The sequence below is a fragment of the Dryobates pubescens genome, chromosome 40, assembly GCF_014839835.1.
Source record: "Dryobates pubescens isolate bDryPub1 chromosome 40, bDryPub1.pri, whole genome shotgun sequence".
Classification (NCBI taxonomy): Eukaryota; Metazoa; Chordata; class Aves; order Piciformes; family Picidae; genus Dryobates; species Dryobates pubescens.
This window is the reverse complement of record NC_071651.1, coordinates 650,507-669,904: the sequence shown is the minus strand read 5'-3', so window position 1 is coordinate 669,904 and position 19,398 is coordinate 650,507. Positions and strand designations below refer to the sequence as shown.

General features: G+C 60.7%; 1 protein-coding gene across 1 annotated transcript in view; it reads left to right on the top strand.

The window, feature by feature from the left end:
- DIP2B (disco interacting protein 2 homolog B) overlaps positions 1 to 18,843 on the top strand; it is a 46,100-nt gene extending 27,257 nt beyond the window's left edge. Inside the window, exons 14-38 of the mRNA XM_054177466.1 lie at positions 78 to 142; positions 429 to 522; positions 1,229 to 1,348; positions 1,970 to 2,084; positions 2,907 to 3,046; positions 3,818 to 3,954; positions 4,236 to 4,316; positions 4,778 to 4,905; positions 5,203 to 5,317; positions 6,056 to 6,257; positions 6,582 to 6,691; positions 7,002 to 7,082; positions 8,243 to 8,366; positions 8,737 to 8,858; positions 9,684 to 9,795; positions 10,850 to 10,959; positions 12,283 to 12,413; positions 13,100 to 13,268; positions 14,098 to 14,268; positions 14,482 to 14,543; positions 14,710 to 14,767; positions 15,202 to 15,276; positions 16,273 to 16,450; positions 16,699 to 16,822; positions 17,281 to 18,843. Of these exons, the coding sequence (XP_054033441.1) occupies positions 78 to 142; positions 429 to 522; positions 1,229 to 1,348; positions 1,970 to 2,084; positions 2,907 to 3,046; positions 3,818 to 3,954; positions 4,236 to 4,316; positions 4,778 to 4,905; positions 5,203 to 5,317; positions 6,056 to 6,257; positions 6,582 to 6,691; positions 7,002 to 7,082; positions 8,243 to 8,366; positions 8,737 to 8,858; positions 9,684 to 9,795; positions 10,850 to 10,959; positions 12,283 to 12,413; positions 13,100 to 13,268; positions 14,098 to 14,268; positions 14,482 to 14,543; positions 14,710 to 14,767; positions 15,202 to 15,276; positions 16,273 to 16,450; positions 16,699 to 16,822; positions 17,281 to 17,533 (3,077 nt within the window). The 3' untranslated portion in view covers positions 17,534 to 18,843. The remainder of the gene's footprint in view (positions 1 to 77; positions 143 to 428; positions 523 to 1,228; positions 1,349 to 1,969; positions 2,085 to 2,906; positions 3,047 to 3,817; positions 3,955 to 4,235; positions 4,317 to 4,777; positions 4,906 to 5,202; positions 5,318 to 6,055; positions 6,258 to 6,581; positions 6,692 to 7,001; positions 7,083 to 8,242; positions 8,367 to 8,736; positions 8,859 to 9,683; positions 9,796 to 10,849; positions 10,960 to 12,282; positions 12,414 to 13,099; positions 13,269 to 14,097; positions 14,269 to 14,481; positions 14,544 to 14,709; positions 14,768 to 15,201; positions 15,277 to 16,272; positions 16,451 to 16,698; positions 16,823 to 17,280) is intronic.
- Positions 18,844 to 19,398: the final 555 nt, after the last annotated feature.

Below are 19,398 nucleotides of genomic sequence, written 5' to 3'. Positions count from 1 at the left end.
CCAAGTGATGGCTTCAGAGGGCAGCTCCCAGCTCTCCTGGCACCTCTCACTCCCAGCCTGCTCCTTTCTCTTCCCAGGTGAAACCATAGTGAATGTTCTGGACTTCAAGAAGGATGCAGGCCTGTGGCATGGCATTCTGACGGTGAGCTGGGCCTGGGGAGGCCTCCTGGAGCCTTTCAGAGAGTCCTGGAGCAGGTTGGGTTGGAAGGGACCTTAAAGACCATCCAGCTCCAGCCCCCTGCCATGGGCAGGGACACCTCCCACAGCCCAGGCTGCTCAAAGCCTCATCCAGCCTGGCCTTGAACACCTCCAGGGAGGGAGGCTGAAGGGTGGGGGTGGTGGTGGTGGTGGTGAGGGTGACTCCTATTTGTGCTTCAGGGTTGGTTTTGCCAGCCCTTCACCTGAGTCCCTTCTTTCCTGCTTCCCAGAATGTAATGAACAAGCTGCACACCATCAGCGTGCCCTACTCGGTGATGAAAACCTGCCCCCTCTCCTGGGTGCAGAGAGTCCATGCCCACAAAGGTACCTCTGTGTGCCCCACAGCTGGGCTGGGCTGGGCTGGAAGGGGCCTTAAAGATCACCCAGCTCCCAGCCCCTGGGGTGGGGAGGCTGCCAGAGTGGCAGAGCCTGGCTCAGGGGTGGGCAGGTGCCCTGCGTGCCCCGGGGCTGGCTGCTGCTGCAGGCTCAGGGAAGGCTTCAGTCACAGGATCATAGAATCAGTCAGGGCTGGAAGGGACCCCAAGGAGCAGCCAGTTCCAACCCCCTGCCATGGGCAGGGACAGCCCACACTAGATCAGGCTGCCCAGAGCCTCATCCAGCCTGGGCTTAAACACCTCCAGGGACAGGGCCCCAACCACCTCCCTGCACAACCCCTTCCAGGGCTTCACCACTCTCACGGTGAAGAACTTCCTCCTCCCCTCCAGCCTGAATCTCCCCACCTCCAGCTCCATTCCATTCCCCCCAGTCCTATCACTCCCTGAGATCCTGAGCAGTCCCTCCCCAGCCTGCTTGTAGCCCCCTGCAGATCCTGGAAGGCCACAGTGAGGTCACCTCAGAGCCTTCTCCTCTCCAGACTGAGCAGCCCCAGTCAGGATCTCCTCAGCTGGCAGCGCTGCAGCTGTGTCCTCCTGTGGAAGGGGCTCCTGGGGAGCTTTTCCTTGTGCTGATGTGCTGTCTGTCTGTGTGCTGGTGTGCTGTCTGTCTGTGTGGTGTCTGTGGTGCTTTGCAGCCAGAGTGGCCCTGGTGAAGTGCCGAGACCTGCACTGGGCCATGATGGCTCACAGGGACCAGAGGGACGTCAGCCTCAGCTCGCTGCGCATGCTGGTGGTGACCGACGGTGCCAACCCCTGTGAGTCTGCCCTGCTGCCCTGCCCAGGCCTTGCCCACCTCTGCCTCCTTGGCTCCCAAGCTTGGCTCCTTTTGCAGAGCCTTGCAGAGCTCCTGGGCTCCTGCATAGAGCGGCTTGGGCTGGAAGGATCAGCCCAGCACTCCCTGCAGCCCCTTCGGTTGCTCGAAGGCTGCTCTGAGGTCTCCCTGGAGCCTTCTCCTCTCCAGGCTGAGCACCCCCAGCTCCCTCAGCCTGGCCTCAGAGATTCTTCAGCCCTTCTCCTCTGTGGCCTCCCTGCAATGTTGGTCTGGATGGCACCAACTGGAAGGGACACTTGGCCCTGTTTGGGTTATCCCTGCCTGCCTGCACTGAGCCTTGCAGGCTCAGGAAGTGCTTCAAGCCTGCTGAAAGCTCAGCCTGGACCAGCTCTGAAGCAGGCTGGGAGAGAGCAGGCAGTGACTGCTTGTTCCCAGGCCCCACTGGGCAGGCTCTGAGCTCAGCTCCTTGCTGCCTGCTGCCTGGGGAGCTGCTGTCTGCAGCTCTCAGCAGCGGTGCCCTGGGCGTGCTCAGCGCTCCCAGCTTACTCCACAGACAGTTTCCTCTGCCAGGCCGTGGTGGCATCTGCCCTTCCTTGCTTTGCAGGGTCTGTGTCCTCCTGTGATGCCTTCCTGAGCTTGTTTCAGAGCCATGGGCTTAAGCCAGAGGCAATTTGTCCCTGTGCCACCTCCCCAGAAGCGATGACCATTGCCATCCGCAGGTAAGGGGCAGGCAGCGGCCAGGCCGGCGCTGGCCGAGCTTCGGTCTCCCAGCAGCTGGGCAGAGGTGACCTGAGCATGGAAGGAGCTCTGCTGCCTGTGGCTGTGTGCTCAGCTGCTCAGGTAGCTGAGCTGTGAAACCTTCCTCAAGAGAGCTTTTGTCCTCTCAGCTGTGTGACAGCTCAGCAGTGCCTGGCAGAGCTGTGCCCTGCTTTGTCCTGCCCTTGGCTTGCACAGCTCCTGGGGGGGGCTGCAGGCTGCAGGTTGCCTTTGCCCAAGGGTTTGCCTCTGAGAGTCAATGAGGTTGGAAAAGACCTCAGAGCTCATCAAGTCCAACCTCTCACCCAGCACCCCCTGACTAACTAAACCATGGCTCCAAGTGCCACATCCACACCTCCAGGGTGACTCCACCACCTCCCTGGGCAGCACATCCCAGGGGCCAATAACTCCTTCTGGGAAGAGCTTTCTGCTCACAGCCCCCTGAGGCTGGCCTGGGAGGCAGCCTCCTGAGCCTCTCCTGGGAGGCAGCCCCTGGGAGGCAGCCCCCTGAGCCTGGCCTGGGAGGCAGCCCCTGGGAGGCAGCCCCCTGAGCCTCTCCTGGGAGGCAGCCCCTGGGAGGCAGCCCCTGGGAGGCAGCCCCCTGAGCCTCTCCTGGGAGGCAGCCCCTGGGAGGCAGCCCCCTGCTGCCACCTCGCTTTTCAGGCTGCCTTCCAGCCAGGAGAGCCTGAGATCTGCACTGTTCCTGTTGCTGGGTGAGCTTCAGCCCAGTCTAATTATAGCCTCTGTGTGCCTGATTCACTCTATTGATTCTGTGTCCTCCAAAGGCCTGGGGTCCCTGGGGCTCCTCTGCCTGGCAGAGCCATCCTGTCCATGCATGGGCTGAGCTTCGGTGTGATTCGAGTCAACACTGAGGACAAGAACTCTGCTCTGACTGTGCAGGATGTTGGCCATGTGATGCCAGGAGGTAAGAAGCTGCAGCAGTCTCCTTCTCTGCAGCTGCTCTGAGGGGCTCTGGCATCGTGGCACTGGTCCAAAGACTCCCAGATTGCATCAGGCTGGCAGGGAACCCTCCCAGGACATCTTGGCCACCACTCCCCTGCAGGCAGCAGCCAGAGCAGGCTGCCCTGGGCCACAGCAGGGCTGCTCCTGAATGTCTCCAGGGACTGGGGCCTCAAGCACACCCCTGGGCAGCCTGTGCCAGCGTCTCACCAGCCTCATGGTGCAGAACTTCCTCCTGATGGCCAACCTAAATCCAGCTTCAAACCACTGTCCCTTGTCCTACCACCCCAAGCCCTTCTGGACAGTCCCTCCCCAGCCTTCCTCTAGGCCTCCTTCAGGTACTGGAGAGCTTAGAGAAGCTCTCCCTGGAGCTCTGCAGGCTGAACAGCCCCAACCCTCCCAGCCTGGGAGGTTCTTCAGCCACTGTACATCTTGGTGGCCTCCTCTGGAGACCCTCTCCAGCAGCTCCATGTTTCTCTTGTGCTGGGGGTCCCAGAGCAGGACACAGCACTGCAGCTGAGCTCTCCCCAGAGCAGAGCAGAGTCCAGCTGAGGTCAGCCCAGGATGACCACGGCCCCAGCTGCCATGTCCACAGGGACCAGACCTGCTCAGTGCCTCCTCCCATGTTGATGCTCAGCAGAGGGGGAGGTTGGGCAGTCCCCAGGCAGTGTCCCCCCCCTGTCCCAGCTCAGCTGTGGGCCCTGGGCAGGCTCTCAGGGGCTGTGCTGTGCCCTAGGCATGATGTGCATCGTGAAGCCTGATGGAGCTCCCCAGCTCTGCAAGACCGACGAGATTGGGGAGATCTGTGTCAGCTCCAGAGCAGGAGGGATGATGTATTATGGGCTGGCAGGGGTCACAAAGAACACCTTTGAGGTAGGTGTGCAGCAGGATGCATCTGTCCCTGTGCAGGGCTTGGCTTGGCTTGGGAGGGACCTGCAAGACCACCCAGAGCCAGCCCCCTGCCGCGGGCAGGGACCTCTCCCACCAGCCTCAGGCTGCTCAAGGCTTCACCCGGCCTGGCCTCCAGCACCTCCAGGGAGGGGACAGCCACAGCTCCCTGGGCAAGGATTCCCTCCTCATCTCTGCCTGCTGGGGAGGTGTTCTGCTGCCCTCAGGCCCCCACTGTGCCTGCAGGCTGCTGCCTTCTGTTGCAGGTGATCCCTGTGACCGCCGCGGGCTCCCCGGTGGCCGAGGTGCCCTTCGTCCGCTCCGGCCTGCTGGGATTTGTTGGACCTGTAGGTGACCCAAGCTGGCAGCTTGCTCTGCCCTGGGCTTTGGTGTGGGCTGGGAGCCTTCAGGCTTGGAAAGGAAAGCATCTGGGGTGCAGAAGGCTCACAGAAGGGTGGGGGTTGGAAGGGACCTCTGGCGATCCTCCAGTCCAACCCCCCCTGGCCGAGCAGGGTCACCGAGAGAAGGTCACTGCTGGGCTTTGGATGTCTCCAGAGATGGAGACCCCAGCAGCTCCCTGGGCAGCCTGTGCCAGCCCCTGACCACTCTGGCAGGACAGAAACTGTTCCTCAGGGCCGACCTGAGCCTGCCCTGGCACAGGTTTCAGGCCATTTCCTCTCCTTCCGTCACCTGATCCCGGGGAGCAGAGCCCTGCCCCCGGGATTCACATCCCTCCAGCTGCTCTGGGGGCAGCTGGGAGCTGTGGCAGCGCTCTCAGGCTGCTGACAGAAGCCTCTCCCCCTGGCAGGGCAGCCTGGTGTTCGTGGTGGGGAAGATGGACGGGCTGCTGACGGTCAGCGGGCGCCGGCACAACGCCGACGACATCGTGGCCACCGGCCTGGCAGTGGAGTCCATCAAGACAGTGTACAGGGGAAGGTCAGCACAGCAACCCCTGCCCCAGGCTGGAGTAGGAGTGGGGCAGGTTGGGAGGCCAGGGGACTGCTGGGTGGAAGCTGCAGCAGGAGGTGGAATGAATCCCTTGCACTTCCTAAGCCCTTTCCTCTCCGCCCCGGCCGGAGCTGTCTCCGTGGAGCCTCTCTCTCTTTTCCCCTCTCTCTTCGCCCCACGAGGTTTGGCTGTTGGGTTCTTTGCCCCCCAGCTTCTGGCTCTGGTCTGTTTCCTTGGCTCCTGCTCCTAAGGAGCCTGTGCCAGGCTGGCTCTCCCCTGTTCCAGGATTGCTGTGTTCTCTGTCTCTGTCTTCTACGACGAGAGGATCGTGGTGGTGGCCGAGCAGCGGCCGGACGCCTCCGAGGAGGACAGCTTCCAGTGGATGAGTCGAGTGCTGCAGGTCAGCCCCTGGCAGAGGGAGGGAGAGCAGCAGCTCTGCAGTGTGTGGGCAGCTCAGGGGGCAGCGCAGTCAGCAGGGGCTCAGGAGCCAGCCTGGCAGAGGCTGGGTGCCTCTGCTGCGCACAAGCTGCTCCCGGAGGCGCTGGGGCCCTGGGCTCAGGCCCTGGGGAAGTGGCCAGCAGGAGGCTCAGGCTCAGGAGCTGACCCTGGGCTCACTCTGCTCTCAGAGCTCTGCTCTCAGGCTGCCAAAGGGCAGGGCCCTGCCTCTGGCTGGGGCAGGAGGCTCTGAGGTGACTTTGTGCATTTGGGGTTTCGGCTGTGAGGGAAGGGGGGAAGGATTTGGTGTGCCTGGAGCAGGGGCAGGGCAGGGAGGCTGGCAGGCACTGGGCAAGGGAGGCTGGCAGGCACTGGGCAGGGAGGCTGGCAGGCACTGGGCAAAGGAGGCTGGCAGGCACTGGGCAGGGAGGCTGGCAGGCACTGGGCAGGGAGGCTGGCAGGCTCTGGGCAAAGGAGGCTGGCAGGCTCTGGGCAAAGGAGGCTGGCAGGCTCTGGGCAGGGAGGCTGGCAGGCACTGGGCAGGGAGGCTGGCAGGCTCTGGGCAAAGGAGGCTGGCAGGCACTGGGCAGGGAGGCTGGCAGGCTCTGGGCAAGGGAGGCTGGCAGGCACTGGGCTGCAGTGGGGCAGGGCAGCTGGGGGCAGTGAGCTGCCAGAGCCCAGTGCCCTCCTTCCCTTTCTCCAGGCCATTGACAGCATTCACCAAGTGGGTGTCTACTGCCTTGCTCTGGTGCCAGCCAACACCTTGCCAAAGACTCCCCTGGGAGGGATCCACATCTCCCAAACCAAGCAGCACTTTCTGGAGGGCTCTCTGCACCCCTGCAACATCCTCATGTGCCCTCACACCTGTGTGACCAACCTGCCCAAGCCCAGGCAGAAGCAGCCAGGTAACACCAACCCCTCCCAGTGGTGGCTGTGCCCTGCCTCAGGGCCAGCAGGCTGGGTGAGGCCTTGCTCTGGACCTGTGGCATGCTTGAGGCCTCAGGCAGGAAGCCTGAGCCCTACCTCTGACCTCACTGGGATGCTCCCTGCTGATGAGCAGAGCCTGAGCCCCCTCAGTGAGGCTTCCTTGCCTCTCTTCTTGCATCCATGCCCAGGAGCAGGAGGTCCTCCAGAGGATCTCTGTACCTTTGCTGTGCTGCAGGCTGCAGCTCTGGGCCAGCAACTTCTCCTTGACATTCCAAGCCCCTGAAGGCCTTCTCTGTCCCCAGGTGTGGGCCCTGCCTCTGTGATGGTTGGCAACCTGGTGGCTGGCAAGAGAATTGCTCAGGCCTCTGGGAGGGATCTTGGGCAGCTGGAGGACAATGACCTGGTGAAAAAGGTGAGGGCAGGCAGAGAGGATCCTTCCCCATCAGCACAGGCAGGCACTGGAACCAGCTCCCAAGGGAAGCAGTGGACTCCCCTGTGCTGGGCACTCTGCAGGCTGGCAGGGGGCTGGGCCAGCTCACTGCAGCTCCACTCAGGGTCAGCTGATCCTTGGGGTCCCTTCCAGCCTGGCATTCTGGGGCCCTGTGATGTGCTGCAGCTGGAGAATAAGGAACAATTCAGCCTGCAGCTGAAAGCAGAGCAGCAGTGGGAAGCTGCCTCTGCAGCAGCAGCACAAACAGCTCATTGCTGCCTCTCTGTTTCAGCACCAGTTCCTGACAGAGGTCTTGCAGTGGAGAGCTCAAGCAACTCCTGACCACCCACTCTTCCTTCTGTTAAATGCCAAGGTACAGCCCAGGGCCAGGCTGGGCTGGGGTTTGGTTAAGGTCCACAGCTCTGGGCTGCATCCAGAGGAGTGTGGGCAGCAGGGCAAGAGAGGGGAGCCTGCCCCTTGGCTCTGCTCCAATCCTGCCTCCAGTTCTGCTGTCCCCAGCAGCAGAAGGACACAGAGCTGCTGGAGTGAGGCCAGAGGAGGCCACAAAGATGCTCCCAGGGCTGGAGCAGCTCTGCTGAGAGCACAGGCTGAGGGAGCTGGGGCTGTGCAGCCTGGAGAGGACTCCAGGAGGGACCTTAGAGCTGCCTGCCAGGGCCTGAAGGGATCCTGCAGGAAGGCTGCAGAGAGACTTTTGCTGAGGGTGCCTGAGACAGGCCCAGGGGCAATGGTTTGGAGCTGAGGCAGAGCAGGGTCAGAGTGGAGCTGATGGAGAAGTTCTTCAGCAGGAGGGTGGTGAGGCTCTGGCACAGGCTGCCCAGGGAGGCTGTGGCTGCCTCCTCCCTGGGGGTGTTCAAGGCCAGGCTGGATGAGGCCCTGAGCAGCTGAGCCTAGCTGAGAGGTGTCCCTGCCCATGGTGGGGAGGTTGGAGGTGAGGAGCTCTGAGGTCCCTTCCAGCCTGAGCCATTCTTTGTTACTCAGCACAGGTTTGAGGCTGTTTCAAACCTTCTGCTCACTCCAGGGTCCTCCCTTTAGTCCCTGTGCTGGCTGTTGGCTTTCTACCCTGAAACTGGAACCCCTGAGCCTTGAGGTCTCCTCCCCTGCAGGACTGCCAGGGTTCAGTGCTGCCTTTTGAAACTGAGCCTGTTTGTAGGTTCCCACTGGTGCCTGGTATCATTTAATGGTGTTGAGTATATTCTGGCAAGGTTTTGGTGCAAGAAGACCCTGAACTGACTCCCTGGAAGGTAGAACTTTCTAGAGCAGCTCTAACTCCATCTCTCTCTTCTGGATGCTGTAGTGGATGAGTGGCTCCCTGAGTGGCAGCAGCCTCTAGGCATAGCTCTGCCAGCAGTAGCTCTAGACTGACACTAGCAGCCAGCTGGCTCCTGGCTTTGGTTGGGGAGTTTTGGTTGCTTTGTTTGGGTTGGGTTTGTTTGGCCCTTTTGTCTTCTTGCCATGGCCTGGCACAGGTCTGGTGCCAGGGCCTCCTCTGGAGCATCTCTGTCTCCTTTGAAGGGAACCACTGTGTGCACAGCCACCTGCCTGCAGCTGCACAAGAAGGCTGAGAGGATTGCATCAGTGCTGTGTGACAAAGGCCATCTCAATGCAGGGGACAACGTGGTGCTCCTCTATCCTCCTGGTGAGCAGCTTGGGCTGGGGGCTGCAGCCCACCCTGGGGCTTCCTCGGGGGTCTCACCGAGCGCTGGGAGCGGTGCCCTGGGGGCTCCCTCGCTCTGCTCTGAGCTCCAAGGGCTGCCCCTTGGCAGGCCCCAGGCTGTGTTGCTGTGTGGAGCTGGGGGAGCCAAATCTCCTCTGCCGTCCCAGCTGCCTGGCCCAGCTCTCCTTGGCCTCCCTGCGGCGCTGCTCCCCCTGCCCCTCGGGGGGCGGCTGGCGCCCGCGGCCGCTCCTGGGGCTGGAGAGGAGCTGCTGAGGGCAGAGGCTGCTGGCAGCAGGGTGTGCAGCCAGCTGTGCCCTGCACCCACAGCCTGGGGCCTGTCCTGTCCCTGCAGGCATTGAGCTGATCACTGCCTTCTATGGCTGCCTGTACGCCGGCTGTGTGCCTGTCACCGTCCGGCCGCCGCACGCCCAGAGCCTGGGCGCCACTCTGCCCACCGTCAGGATGATCGTGGAGGTGAGTGCCAGGCTGTGCCAGCCAGGCTGTGCCTGCCAGGCTGTGCCTGCCAGGCTGTGCCAGCCTGCCTGCAGCAGCCCCAGCCTCTCCCAGCCCTGCTGGCTGCCTGGCAGCAGCCACCCAAGCGCAGCCCCCAGCTGGAGGAGAGGCTCCGCAGGTGCCCAGGCCAGGGGCTCCGGCAGTGTGCCAGGAGGAGCTGTGCCACAGGAGCTGCTTCCTGGAGCTGCCAGCCTGGGAGGTTCCCACCTGAAATGCACTGCTGGGCACCTGCAGGTCCTGCTCTCAGCTGCTGTCCAAGCCCAGGAACCAGGAGGTTCCTGGTTCTCTCCCATGGGGGAGAAAGCTGGATGTGGACTCTGTGATCAGAGGGCTGTGGGGACAGGCTGGGAGGGTTGGAGCTCTTCAGCCTGGAGAGGAGAAGGCTCCAGGGAGACCTTGGAGCAGCCTTCCAGTACCTAAAAGGTGCTACAGGAGAGCTGGGGAGGGACTTCTGCCAGGTTGCTTATCTCCAACCTAACCTTTCCCTGGCACAGTTTCAGCTCATTTCCTCTCCTTCTGTCACCTGGTGCTTGGCAGCAGAGCCCAACCCCCACCTGGCTCCAGCCTCCTCCCAGGGAGTTGTAGAGAGCCAGAAGGTCTCCCTCCAGTGTCCCTTCAGTCTCCCTCCAGTGTCCCTTCAGTCTCCCTCCAGTCTCCCTTCAGTGTCCTTTCAGTCTCCCTTCAGTCTCCCTCCTGGTCCCTCAGCTGCTCCTCACCAGCCCTGTTGCCTTCCCCAGCACTGCTGCTCCTTCCTCTCTCTTTCTCAGTCCCAGTTTCTCCTTCCAGGTCAGCAAGGCTGCCTGCATCCTCACAACCCAGACCTTAATGAGGCTGCTGAAGTCCAGAGAGGCAGCAGCTGCTGTGGATGTCAAAACCTGGCCAACCATCATCGACACAGGTGAGCTCCATGGGCCCCAAGGCTTCGTGCCTGGGGGTCCCAGGGGGCTGTCCCTCGCTTCAGGAAGCCCTGAAGAACTTGTTGGAAAGTGTAAAAAGCAGCCTGAGGTGGGGGCTGGGCCTGACCTTGCTTCCTGAGGCCTCCTCTGCATCTGTGGAGCTGTGTGGGCTGGGAATGATGGCCCTGGGAAGCCTCCTTGCAGACAGCTCCTTAGGAGCAAGTTGCTCTCCTCCCCCTGTTCCTGAGGAGAAATCACTCTCCACAGGGGAAGCTTGGCAGGAGTCAGAGAATCAATAAGGTTGCAAAAGAGCTCAGAGCTCATCAAGTCCAAGCTGCCACCCAGCACCTCCTGACAACTCAACCCTGGCTCCAAGTGCCACATCCAATCCCTCTTTGAACACCAACCTGGGCAGCACATCCCAATGGCCAATTCCTCCCTCTGGGAAGAACTTTCTCCTCACCTCCAGCCTAAACCTCCCCTGGCACAGCTTGAGGCTGTGTCCTCTTGTTCTGGTGCTGGGTGCCTGGGAGAAGAGCCCAACCCCCACCTGGCTGCAACCTCCCTTCAGGGAGTTGGAGAGAGCAATGAGGTCTCCCCTGAGCCTCCTCTTCTGCAGGCTAAGCAACCCCAGCTCCCTCAGCCTCTCCTCCCAGGGCTGTGTCCCAGACCCCTCCCCAGCCCTGTGCCCCAGACCCCTCCCCACTTTGTTGCCCTTCTCTGGACCCCTTCCAGCCTCTCAATGTCCTTCTTAAACTGAGGAGCCCAGAACTGGGCACAGGACTCAAGGTGTGCCCTGAGCAGTGCTGAGCACAGGGCAGGATGAGCTCCCTGCCCCTGCTGGCCACACTGCTCCTGCTGCAGGCCAGGATGTCCTTGGCCTTCTTGGCCACACTGCTGGCTCCTGTTCAGCTGCTGTCAGCCCAGCACCCCCAGGAGGGAAGGGGAATGAACAGAAAGCTTCAGCATCCCTGCTGGGCTGCTGGAGTTGTGTTTTGCTTTCCCAGAGCAGCTCAGAGGGCAGCAGTGACCAAGCTTTGCTCTTCTCCTGTGCAGATGATTTGCCCAGGAAGCGACTGGCTCAGCTCTACAAACCACCCACAGCTGAGATGTTGGCTTACCTGGACTTCAGTGTCTCCACAACAGGGATGCTGACAGGAGTGAAGGTACAGGCAGGGCCCTGAGAAACTGCCCACTTCTGGGCTGCCCAGCTCAGGAGAGGCAGGGAACTGCTGGGGAGAGGCCAGGGCAGGCTCTGCTGAGAGCTCTGCAGTGGGCACCAGGAGCTGTGCTGAGCTCTGCAGTGGGCACCAGGAGCTGTGCTGAGAGCTCTGCAGTGGGCACCAGGAGCTGTGCTGCTGAGAGCTCTGCACTGGGCACCAGGAGCTGTGCTGAGAGCTCTGCAGTGGGCACCAGGAGCTGTGCTGAGAGCTCTGCAGTGGGCACCAGGAGCTGTGCTGAGCTCTGCAGTGGGCACCAGGAGCTGTGCTGAGCTCTGCAGTGGGCACCAGGAGCTGTGCTGCTGAGAGCTCTGCAGTGGGCACCAGGAGCTGTGCTGAGAGCTCTGCAGTGGGCACCAGGAGCTGTGCTGCTGAGAGCTCTGCAGTGGGCACCAGGAGCTGTGCTGAGAGCTCTGCACTGGGCACCAGGAGCTGTGCTGAGAGCTCTGCACTGGGCACCAGGAGCTGTGCTGAGAGCTCTGCAGTGGGCACCAGGAGCTGTGCTGAGCTCTGCAGTGGGCACCAGGAGCTGTGCTGAGCTCTGCAGTGGGCACCAGGAGCTGTGCTGAGCTCTGCAGTGGGCACCAGGAGCTGTGCTGAGAGCTCTGCAGTGGGCACCAGGAGCTGTGCTGAGCTCTGCAGTGGGCACCAGGAGCTGTGCTGAGAGCTCTGCAGTGGGCACCAGGAGCTGTGCTGAGCTCTGCAGTGGGCACCAGGAGCTGTGCTGAGAGCTCTGCAGTGGGCACCAGGAGCTGTGCTGCTGAGAGCTCTGCAGTGGGCACCAGGAGCTGTGCTGAGCTCTGCAGTGGGCACCAGGAGCTGTGCTGAGCTCTGCACTGGGCACCAGGAGCTGTGCTGAGAGCTCTGCACTGGGCACCAGGAGCTGTGCTGAGAGCTCTGCAGTGGGCACCAGGAGCTGTGCTGCTGCCTCCCACTGGAGAGCTGCCTGGCAGAGAGCAGTGCAGAGCTGTGAGCTCCTGCTTTCCCTCCCCCAAGAGCAGGAGAGGGATGCAGCTGACAGGGGAGAGGACAAGAAACTAGGGAAAGGGAAGCTCTGAACTCTCCTCAGCTGTGCTTGGAGCCTGAGGTGCCCAAAGCTTTGCAGCTCCTGGGCTCAGCACTTGTGGTTTGCCGTGGCTCAGAGGCTGCTGCCCTGGGATTGAGGGCAGGGGGGGCCTGGCTGTGCCTCTCCTGGCCCTTGCCTCCCTGCCCTGGGGCAGCCCTGCTGGGCTGTGCCGGGGGTCAGCCCTGCTGCTCTCTCCCTTGCAGATGTCCCACGCGGCCGTCAGCGGCCTCTGCAGGGCCATCAAGCTGCAGTGTGAGCTCTACTCCTCCCGGCAGATCGCCATCTGCCTGGACCCCTACTGTGGGCTGGGCTTTGTGCTCTGGTGCCTTTGCAGGTAGGACTCTGAGGGGGCAGGAGCCCGAGCTCGGCCCCTGGCTGGGTGTGAACGGCAGCCCCTGGCTGTGCCTGGGCTTGAGGGCAGGCAGAGGATGTTGCCACTGCCCAAAGGACTCAGCTGGTGTGAGGGCAGAATGTGTCTGTGGGCTGGCAGCCTCTGCCTGCAGGCTGGCAGGGAGTGAGCCCAGCCTGCTGGTCATGATTTGTGCTGCCAAAGCCTGCTGGCTCCAGAACCTTGCCCCTGCCTTTCCTCCTTGATGATCTGTTGCAGTTAGGGAGGTTTCCTTCTGTAAGCTCTGGGGCTGAGTCAGTTCCCTTCCTTCCCTCTGCCAGTGCAGGTCTGTGAGGTGGAAACTGCTGAGGGTTGGAGCAGCTCTGCTGTGAGGCCAGGCTGAGGGAGCTGGGGGGGGCTCAGCCTGGGGGGACCTCAGAGCTGCCTGCCAGGACCTGAAGGGATCCTGCAGGAAGGCTGCAGAAGGACTTTGCCTGAGGGTGTTTGAGGCCAAGGGGCAATGGTTTGGGGCTGAGGCAGAGCAGGGTTAGGCTGGAGCTGGTCTTCAGCAGGGGGGTGGTGAGGCTCTGGCACAGGCTGCCCAGGGAGGCTGTGACCTGAAGAAGTTAATCTCAGGGTTAACTCCATGCTGCACAACACTGTTTGCCTTCCCTGCTGTTCTTCATCCCCAGTGTGTATTCTGGACACCAGTCAATCTTAATTCCTCCTATGGAGCTGGAATCCAACCTTTTTCTCTGGTTATCTACTGTCAGCCAGTACAAAATAAGGGACACTTTCTGTTCCTATTCAGTCATGGAACTGTGCACAAAGGGACTTGGAAACCAAGTTGAAATGTTGAAGGTAAGAAGGGAGTCCTGGGTTATGCAAAGTCTGCTTGAGAGGGGTCCCTGCCCGTGGTGGGGAGGTTGGAGCTGAGCTCTGAGGTCCCTTTTAAGGGTCTCTGAATCCAGCAGCCTTCCTCTTCCACAAGCCTCCAGCCCACAGCTTGCTCAGACACGAGAGCACAGCAACAAAACCGCTGTCTGCAGCCCCAGGAGGGGAGAAGGATTGGGGTGAGCAGGGTCTGTGTGGCAGGGGAGGCAGCAGGTTGCCACTGAGTGTCAGAGAGTGCTGGGCAGACCCTGAAGAGAGGATGGCAGCAGCAGAAAGCTCTGCAGAATTGCTTATGTAAGAGTCTGCAGTGGAGGCTCAGCCCAGCACAGGATGCAGAGCACACAGGGGAGGCAGTTTGCTAAGCAGAGCTGTGTCCTGCTTGGAGCTGAGAGGAGGGGAGAAGAAATAGCTCCAGAAAGTGCTGGAGGTGGCTCCCTGCATGGCTTTGCTGCAGCAGTGCCCTGCTCTGGGGGACAAGACACAAACTGCCACCTCTGGTGAGGGGCCAGACCGTGGTGCAGTGTGGCAGAGGGTGCACCAGGTCTGATGCCCCCCAGCACCAGGGCATGGAGCTGCTGGAGAGGGTCCAGAGGGGGCCACAGGGATGAGCAGAGGGCTGCAGAACCTCCCTGTGGGGACAGCCTGGGAGGGTTGAGGCTGCCTGGAGCAAGCTGGGCCGGTGGGAGGTGTCCCAGCCCATGGCAGGGGGTTGGAGCTGGCTGCTCCCTTCCAACCCAAGCCTTCCATGGATCTCTGAGCATTCCCAGCCCTTTGCCCTCCTCTGTGCCTTTCCCAGGCCCGAGGCATCAACCTGTCCTGCGTCCGGACCTGTGTGGTGGTGGCCGAGGAGCGGCCGAGGGTCTCCCTCACCCACTCCTTCTCCAAGCTCTTCAAGGACCTGGGGCTGTCCCCCAGGGCTGTCAGCACCACCTTTGGCTCCAGAGTCAATGTGGCCATCTGCTTACAGGTAACCAACTGCTCCCCAGGGGTCCTGCAGGTCCCTTCCAACCCAATCACAGAACATTAAGGGGTTGGAAGGGACCTCCAGAGACCCTCGAGTCCAAGCCCTCTGCCAAAGCAGCTCCATCCTGAGCTGGAGCTCTTCAGGAGTGCAGATTCAGGCTCCTGATTCTGCAGAGACTTTAATCTTCTCTTTTCTTTTGTCTTCTGAACTCTTCAGGGAACATCTGGGCCTGACCCCACCACAGTCTACGTGGATCTGAAATCCTTGAGACACGACAGGTACAGGGAGGCTGCCAAAAACCTGCTCCCTAGCTCTGTCCAATGCTGCAGTGGTCCTGAGCTGTTCCCCCCTGAGCTGTCTGCCTTCAAGCTCTCTTTACCCACACCCCAACCCTGCAGCAGATTTCAGCTCTTCTCTTCCCTCCCAACCTTTTCTCCCCCTCAGAGTGCGGCTGGTGGAACGAGGAGCTCCGCAGAGCCTGCTGCTGTCTGAGTCTGGGAAGGTAATGGCCTGGCCTGGGCTGGCACACAGCCCCTGGGCCTTCTGCCCCTTCCCTGGGGATGTGGAGCTGGGAACCACAGTCCCAGAATGGGAGGGGTTGGAAGGGTTGGGGAGAGCCTGGCACAGGTTGCCCAGGGAGGCTGTGGCTGCCTCCTCCCTGGAGGGGTTCAAGGCCTTGAGCAGCCTGGGCTGGTGGGAGGTGTCCCTGCCCATGGCAGGGGGGTTGGAGGAGATGAGCTCCTGAGGTCCTTTCCAACCCAAAGCATTCAGGGCTGAGTCACACAGCTCCTTCATGCCATTAGCACACCTCAGGGGCTGTGTCCCAGCATGTTCCATACCTGGCTGCAGCTTCCTGGAGGCAGAGGAGCAGCCTTTGTGTTCCAGCTGGGTGGGAAGATAACTCACAGGTCAGATCTTCCTCCTTCTGCTCTTCAGATTCTGCCTGGAGTCAAAGTAGTCATTGTCAATCCTGAGACCAAAGGGCCTCTTGGAGACTCTCACCTGGGGGAGGTGAGTGCAGGTTTCCCTCTTTGGGCTCTTTGGGCAGCTTCTGCTGCCTGCTGCTTGAGCTGCAGCCCCTGTGTGTGACTCTGAGGTGCTGGGTGACAGCTTGCAGGCTCTGTGAAGCTGAATTCCTGCTGGACTGGTTTGGGTTTGATAGAGAAAAGCAAATCCTGCTGGGAAGGAAGGTTTAGTCCAGGCTGAATCTTGTCTGAGTGGCTTCCACATCATCTTCATTTACATTTTGCTTCCTTCCCTTGGTTCCAGCACAGGGCACTTGCCCTCTGCTGATTGTGAGCAGCTTTTGGACTCAACAGGCTAACAAAATCCATCCCTGATGGCCTCAGCTCAGCCTCAGGGATCTGCCAGATGCATGTTTGAAAAAGAAAGACAAGAGGGGGGAAAGAAGGAATTCTGGCTTGGGATCCAGATGGAAAAGGAGGCTGGGGAGAGAGAAAGGAAGGATGGGAAGGAAAAAGGAGATTGGAAGGGGAAAAGGTTGGGAAGAAGAAAAGAGGTTGGAAGGAAAAAGAAATTGGGAAGGGAAATGGAGGTTGGGAAAGGGAAAGGTTGGGAAGAGAAATGGAGGTGGGGAAGGGGAAAGGTTGGGAAGAGAATGGAAGTTGGGAAGGGGAAAGGTTGGGAAGGGAAATGGAGGTTGGGAAGAAGGGAGGAAAAAAAGGCTGAGAAAAAAGTTGGAAGGGAAAGAGAGGTGGGAAGGGAAAGAGAGGTGGGAAGGGAAAGAGAGGTGGGAAGGGAAAGAGAGGTGGGAAGGGAAAGAGAGGTGGGAAGGGAAAGAGAGGTGGGAAGGGAAAGAGAGGTTGGAAGGGAAAGGGCTGGGGGGGAAGAAAGGGTTTGGGCTGCCGGGAGGTTGGAGCCGAGTGTGAAGCAGCTCTGTTGAGCCGCAGAGAAGCCTCTCGGGGCTCTCCCCCGCCGAGCTCGGCGGAGGCTCCGGCTCTGCCCCGCCTGCCCCTGAGGGGTTTTTGTCGGCCTGCTGCTGTGCAGATCTGGGTGAACAGCCCCCACACGGCCAGCGGCTACTACACCATCTACGACAGCGAGAGCCTGCAGGCAGATCACTTCAACACGCGGCTGAGCTTCGGCGATGCGGCGCAGACGCTGTGGGCTCGCACCGGGTACCTGGGCTTCGTGCGGCGCACCGAGCTCACCGCCGCCAGCGGGGGTAGGGCTGCAGCCGGGGAGGAGCCGGGGCTGGGGGCTGGGGGCGTCGCCGCCCCGGGAGGTGGCGCTTAGGGGCGGGAGTGAGCGGCCGCGGAGGCGCTGGGCTGGACCCGGTGGTCTTGGAGGGCTCTCTCCAAGCTTGGCCACGCCGCGGTGACCGAGTCCTGCTCTCCCCAGACGCTGCTCACTGCCTGCCCAGCCTCTGGGCTGGGGTCTGCACACTCTTCACCTCCCCTCTGTCCCCTGCAGAGCGCCACGACGCTCTCTATGTTGTTGGAGCACTGGATGAGACCCTGGAGCTGAGGGGGCTGCGCTACCACCCCATCGACATCGAGACCTCCGTCTCCCGGACCCACAGGAGCATTGCTGAATGGTAAAGCAGCCCCAGAGGGGACTCCAGTCTGGGCTGAGCAGCAAGGAAATGAGCATGAGGGGCACTGGCTTGGGGCTGGAGAGGGGAAGATTGAGGCTGGAGAAGAGGAAGAAATTGTTGGCAGTGAGGGTGAGGAGACACTGGAGCAGGCTGCCCAGGGAGGCTGTGGCTGCCTCCTCCCTGGGGGCGTTCAGGGCCAGGCTGGATGAGGCCTTGAGCAGCCTGGGCTGGGGGGAGGTGTCCCTGCCCCTGGCAGGGGCTTGGAGCAGGCTGAGCCTTGAGGTCCCTTCCCACCCAACCCATTCTGTGCTTCTCTGATCTTTGCCATGTCAGGACTTGGGTCACTGGGGAATGCAGCCCAGGGCAGGAGGGAAACTCAGCTCAGGACAGAGAGTTCCAGCTCTGTGCTTTGGGAGGGTGACTGACTCCTGCTGGCCCTTTCCTTCCTCCCCTTTCAGTGCTGTGTTCACGTGGACCAACCTGCTGGTGGTGGTGGTGGAGCTGTGTGGCTGTGAGCAGGAAGCCCTGGACCTGGTCCCTCTGGTGACCAACGTGGTGCTGGAGGAGCACTACCTGATCGTGGGCGTGGTGGTGGTGGTGGACCCCGGAGTCATCCCCATCAACTCCAGGGGGGAGAAGCAGCGAATGCACCTCCGAGACAGCTTCCTGGCTGACCAGCTGGACCCCATCTATGTGGCCTACAACATGTAGCACAGCCAGGAGCTCTCCCTGGGACCACCAGGTGACAGAGGGTGGCTGTGGAAACGAAGCTGGTGGGAAAACGACTGCCCAATACTTGACCCGAAGGGGGAGATTGCTGCCATGTTCCCTTCATCTCATCCTGTGGTAATCCTGAGGTGGTTTCTGAGTGCCAGCAGGCAAGAGGAGATGTGGCAGGCAATGGAAGACCTCTGGAAGCAGAGTTCACTGCAAGCTTAGCTTCTGGAGGTGCAGAGCTGGCACAGGGGGGGAGCCCCAGGCGTCCCAAGGCCTTGCCAGTAGAGTTCCTCTGGTCACCCTGCTGTACATACTTGTATTTTTATCTACTTCCTGGGGTAGGATTCTCTAAGGGGAGGCTTTATTTAGCTAAGCTAATAAAAACCTGTTCAGAAAAGGGTCACCAGAGTTCTGCAGTTCCCTGCTCTCTAATGTCCTCATGGCATCTCTGCTGTAGTTAACGTGGGATCACAGGCAGCTGTGCCATCCCTGCCCACAGCCAGACCCTGCAGACTCTCAGAGCTCCTTTTGCAGAGACATTTCTTGAATATAAAGAGAAAAAAAAGAAAGAAAGAAAGAAAGATTAATTTTTTTGCCTATATTTTAAATATGTAAATATTCCTCTGTATAATTCACTCAGAGAGAGAATTAACTTGGCTGATGCTGGCAGCTGAAGGGAGAGGCTTGCAGGACAGGAGTGGTGCCTGGCACAGCTCTCTTGGGTCACAGTTAGTCCCCACACCTTCCACAGCTCTCTCCTTTCAGTGTCCAGGCTTCTACTGCTGGCCAGAAGTGTCTCAGAGCATGCAGAAAGCTGATGTCAAGGCACATCCAAGGGGCTGAACTGAACCAATAGCATGGAGCTGAGGAGGGGATTGCAGTGCAAGCCCCAAATGCTCCCCTGGATTGATGCCCCTGAGTGCCAGCCTCTGCCCCCAGCCACTCCAGCACCTTCTACTTACAGCAAACCCTCCTGCAGGTGGACACCCAGCACAGCTCCCTGCTTCTGCAGAGTCCTCACAGCCTGGCTTAGGGACCTCAGAGCTCAACCTCCTGCCACAGGCAGGGACCTCTAAGCTAGACTCAGCTGCAAGGCCTCATCCAGCCTGGCCTGGATCACCCCCAGGGAAGAGGCAGCCACAGCCTCCCTGGGCAGCCTGTGCCAGGCTCTCACCACCCTCCTGCTGAAGCACTTCTTCCTCAGCTGCACTCTAACCCTGCTCTGCCTCAGCTTCAGGCCATTCCCCCTTGTCCTGTCTCCAGGCACCCTCAGGAAAAGTCTCTCTGCAGCCTTCCTGGCAGGAAGCTGCAAGATCCCCCCTGGAGCCTTCTCTTCTGCAGGCTGCACATCCCCCAGCTCCCTCAGGCTGTGCCCCCAGCAGAGCTGCTCCAGGGATGGGAACTGATACCAGAGACTGCAGCAGGTTTGCTGGTGTGGTTTTGAGTCAGAGGTGGTCTGCAGTGTAAATAAAGTGGTTGAGATGTTCACAGTTACCTCAGGCAAAGGTTTTGGGGCAGTCTTTTAGAAGCTTTACAGAACAAACTCTGCAGCTTCTGTGGCCTTCAGCAGAAGAGCTGTGAGCAAAGCCCAGTTCTGGCCTTGGAAGCCTCCTGTTAGTCCTTCACTGGGGCCAGGACTGTTAGAACTTAGCTGTTGAGGAGTCCCTGAGGGGAGATAGGTTCAGAAACTGGAAGCTGTTGTGGCAAATCTTTGAAGAGCTCTTTGCAGCTCCCTCAGCTTGAGGGCAGCTCTGGGACCCCTTTCTGTCTCCCCACAGCAGTCAGGCAGCACCATGGCTGCCGTGGTGCCATGCTGGGGAGCAGCAGGGATGCTGGGGGGGTTCCTGCAGCCCTGCAGC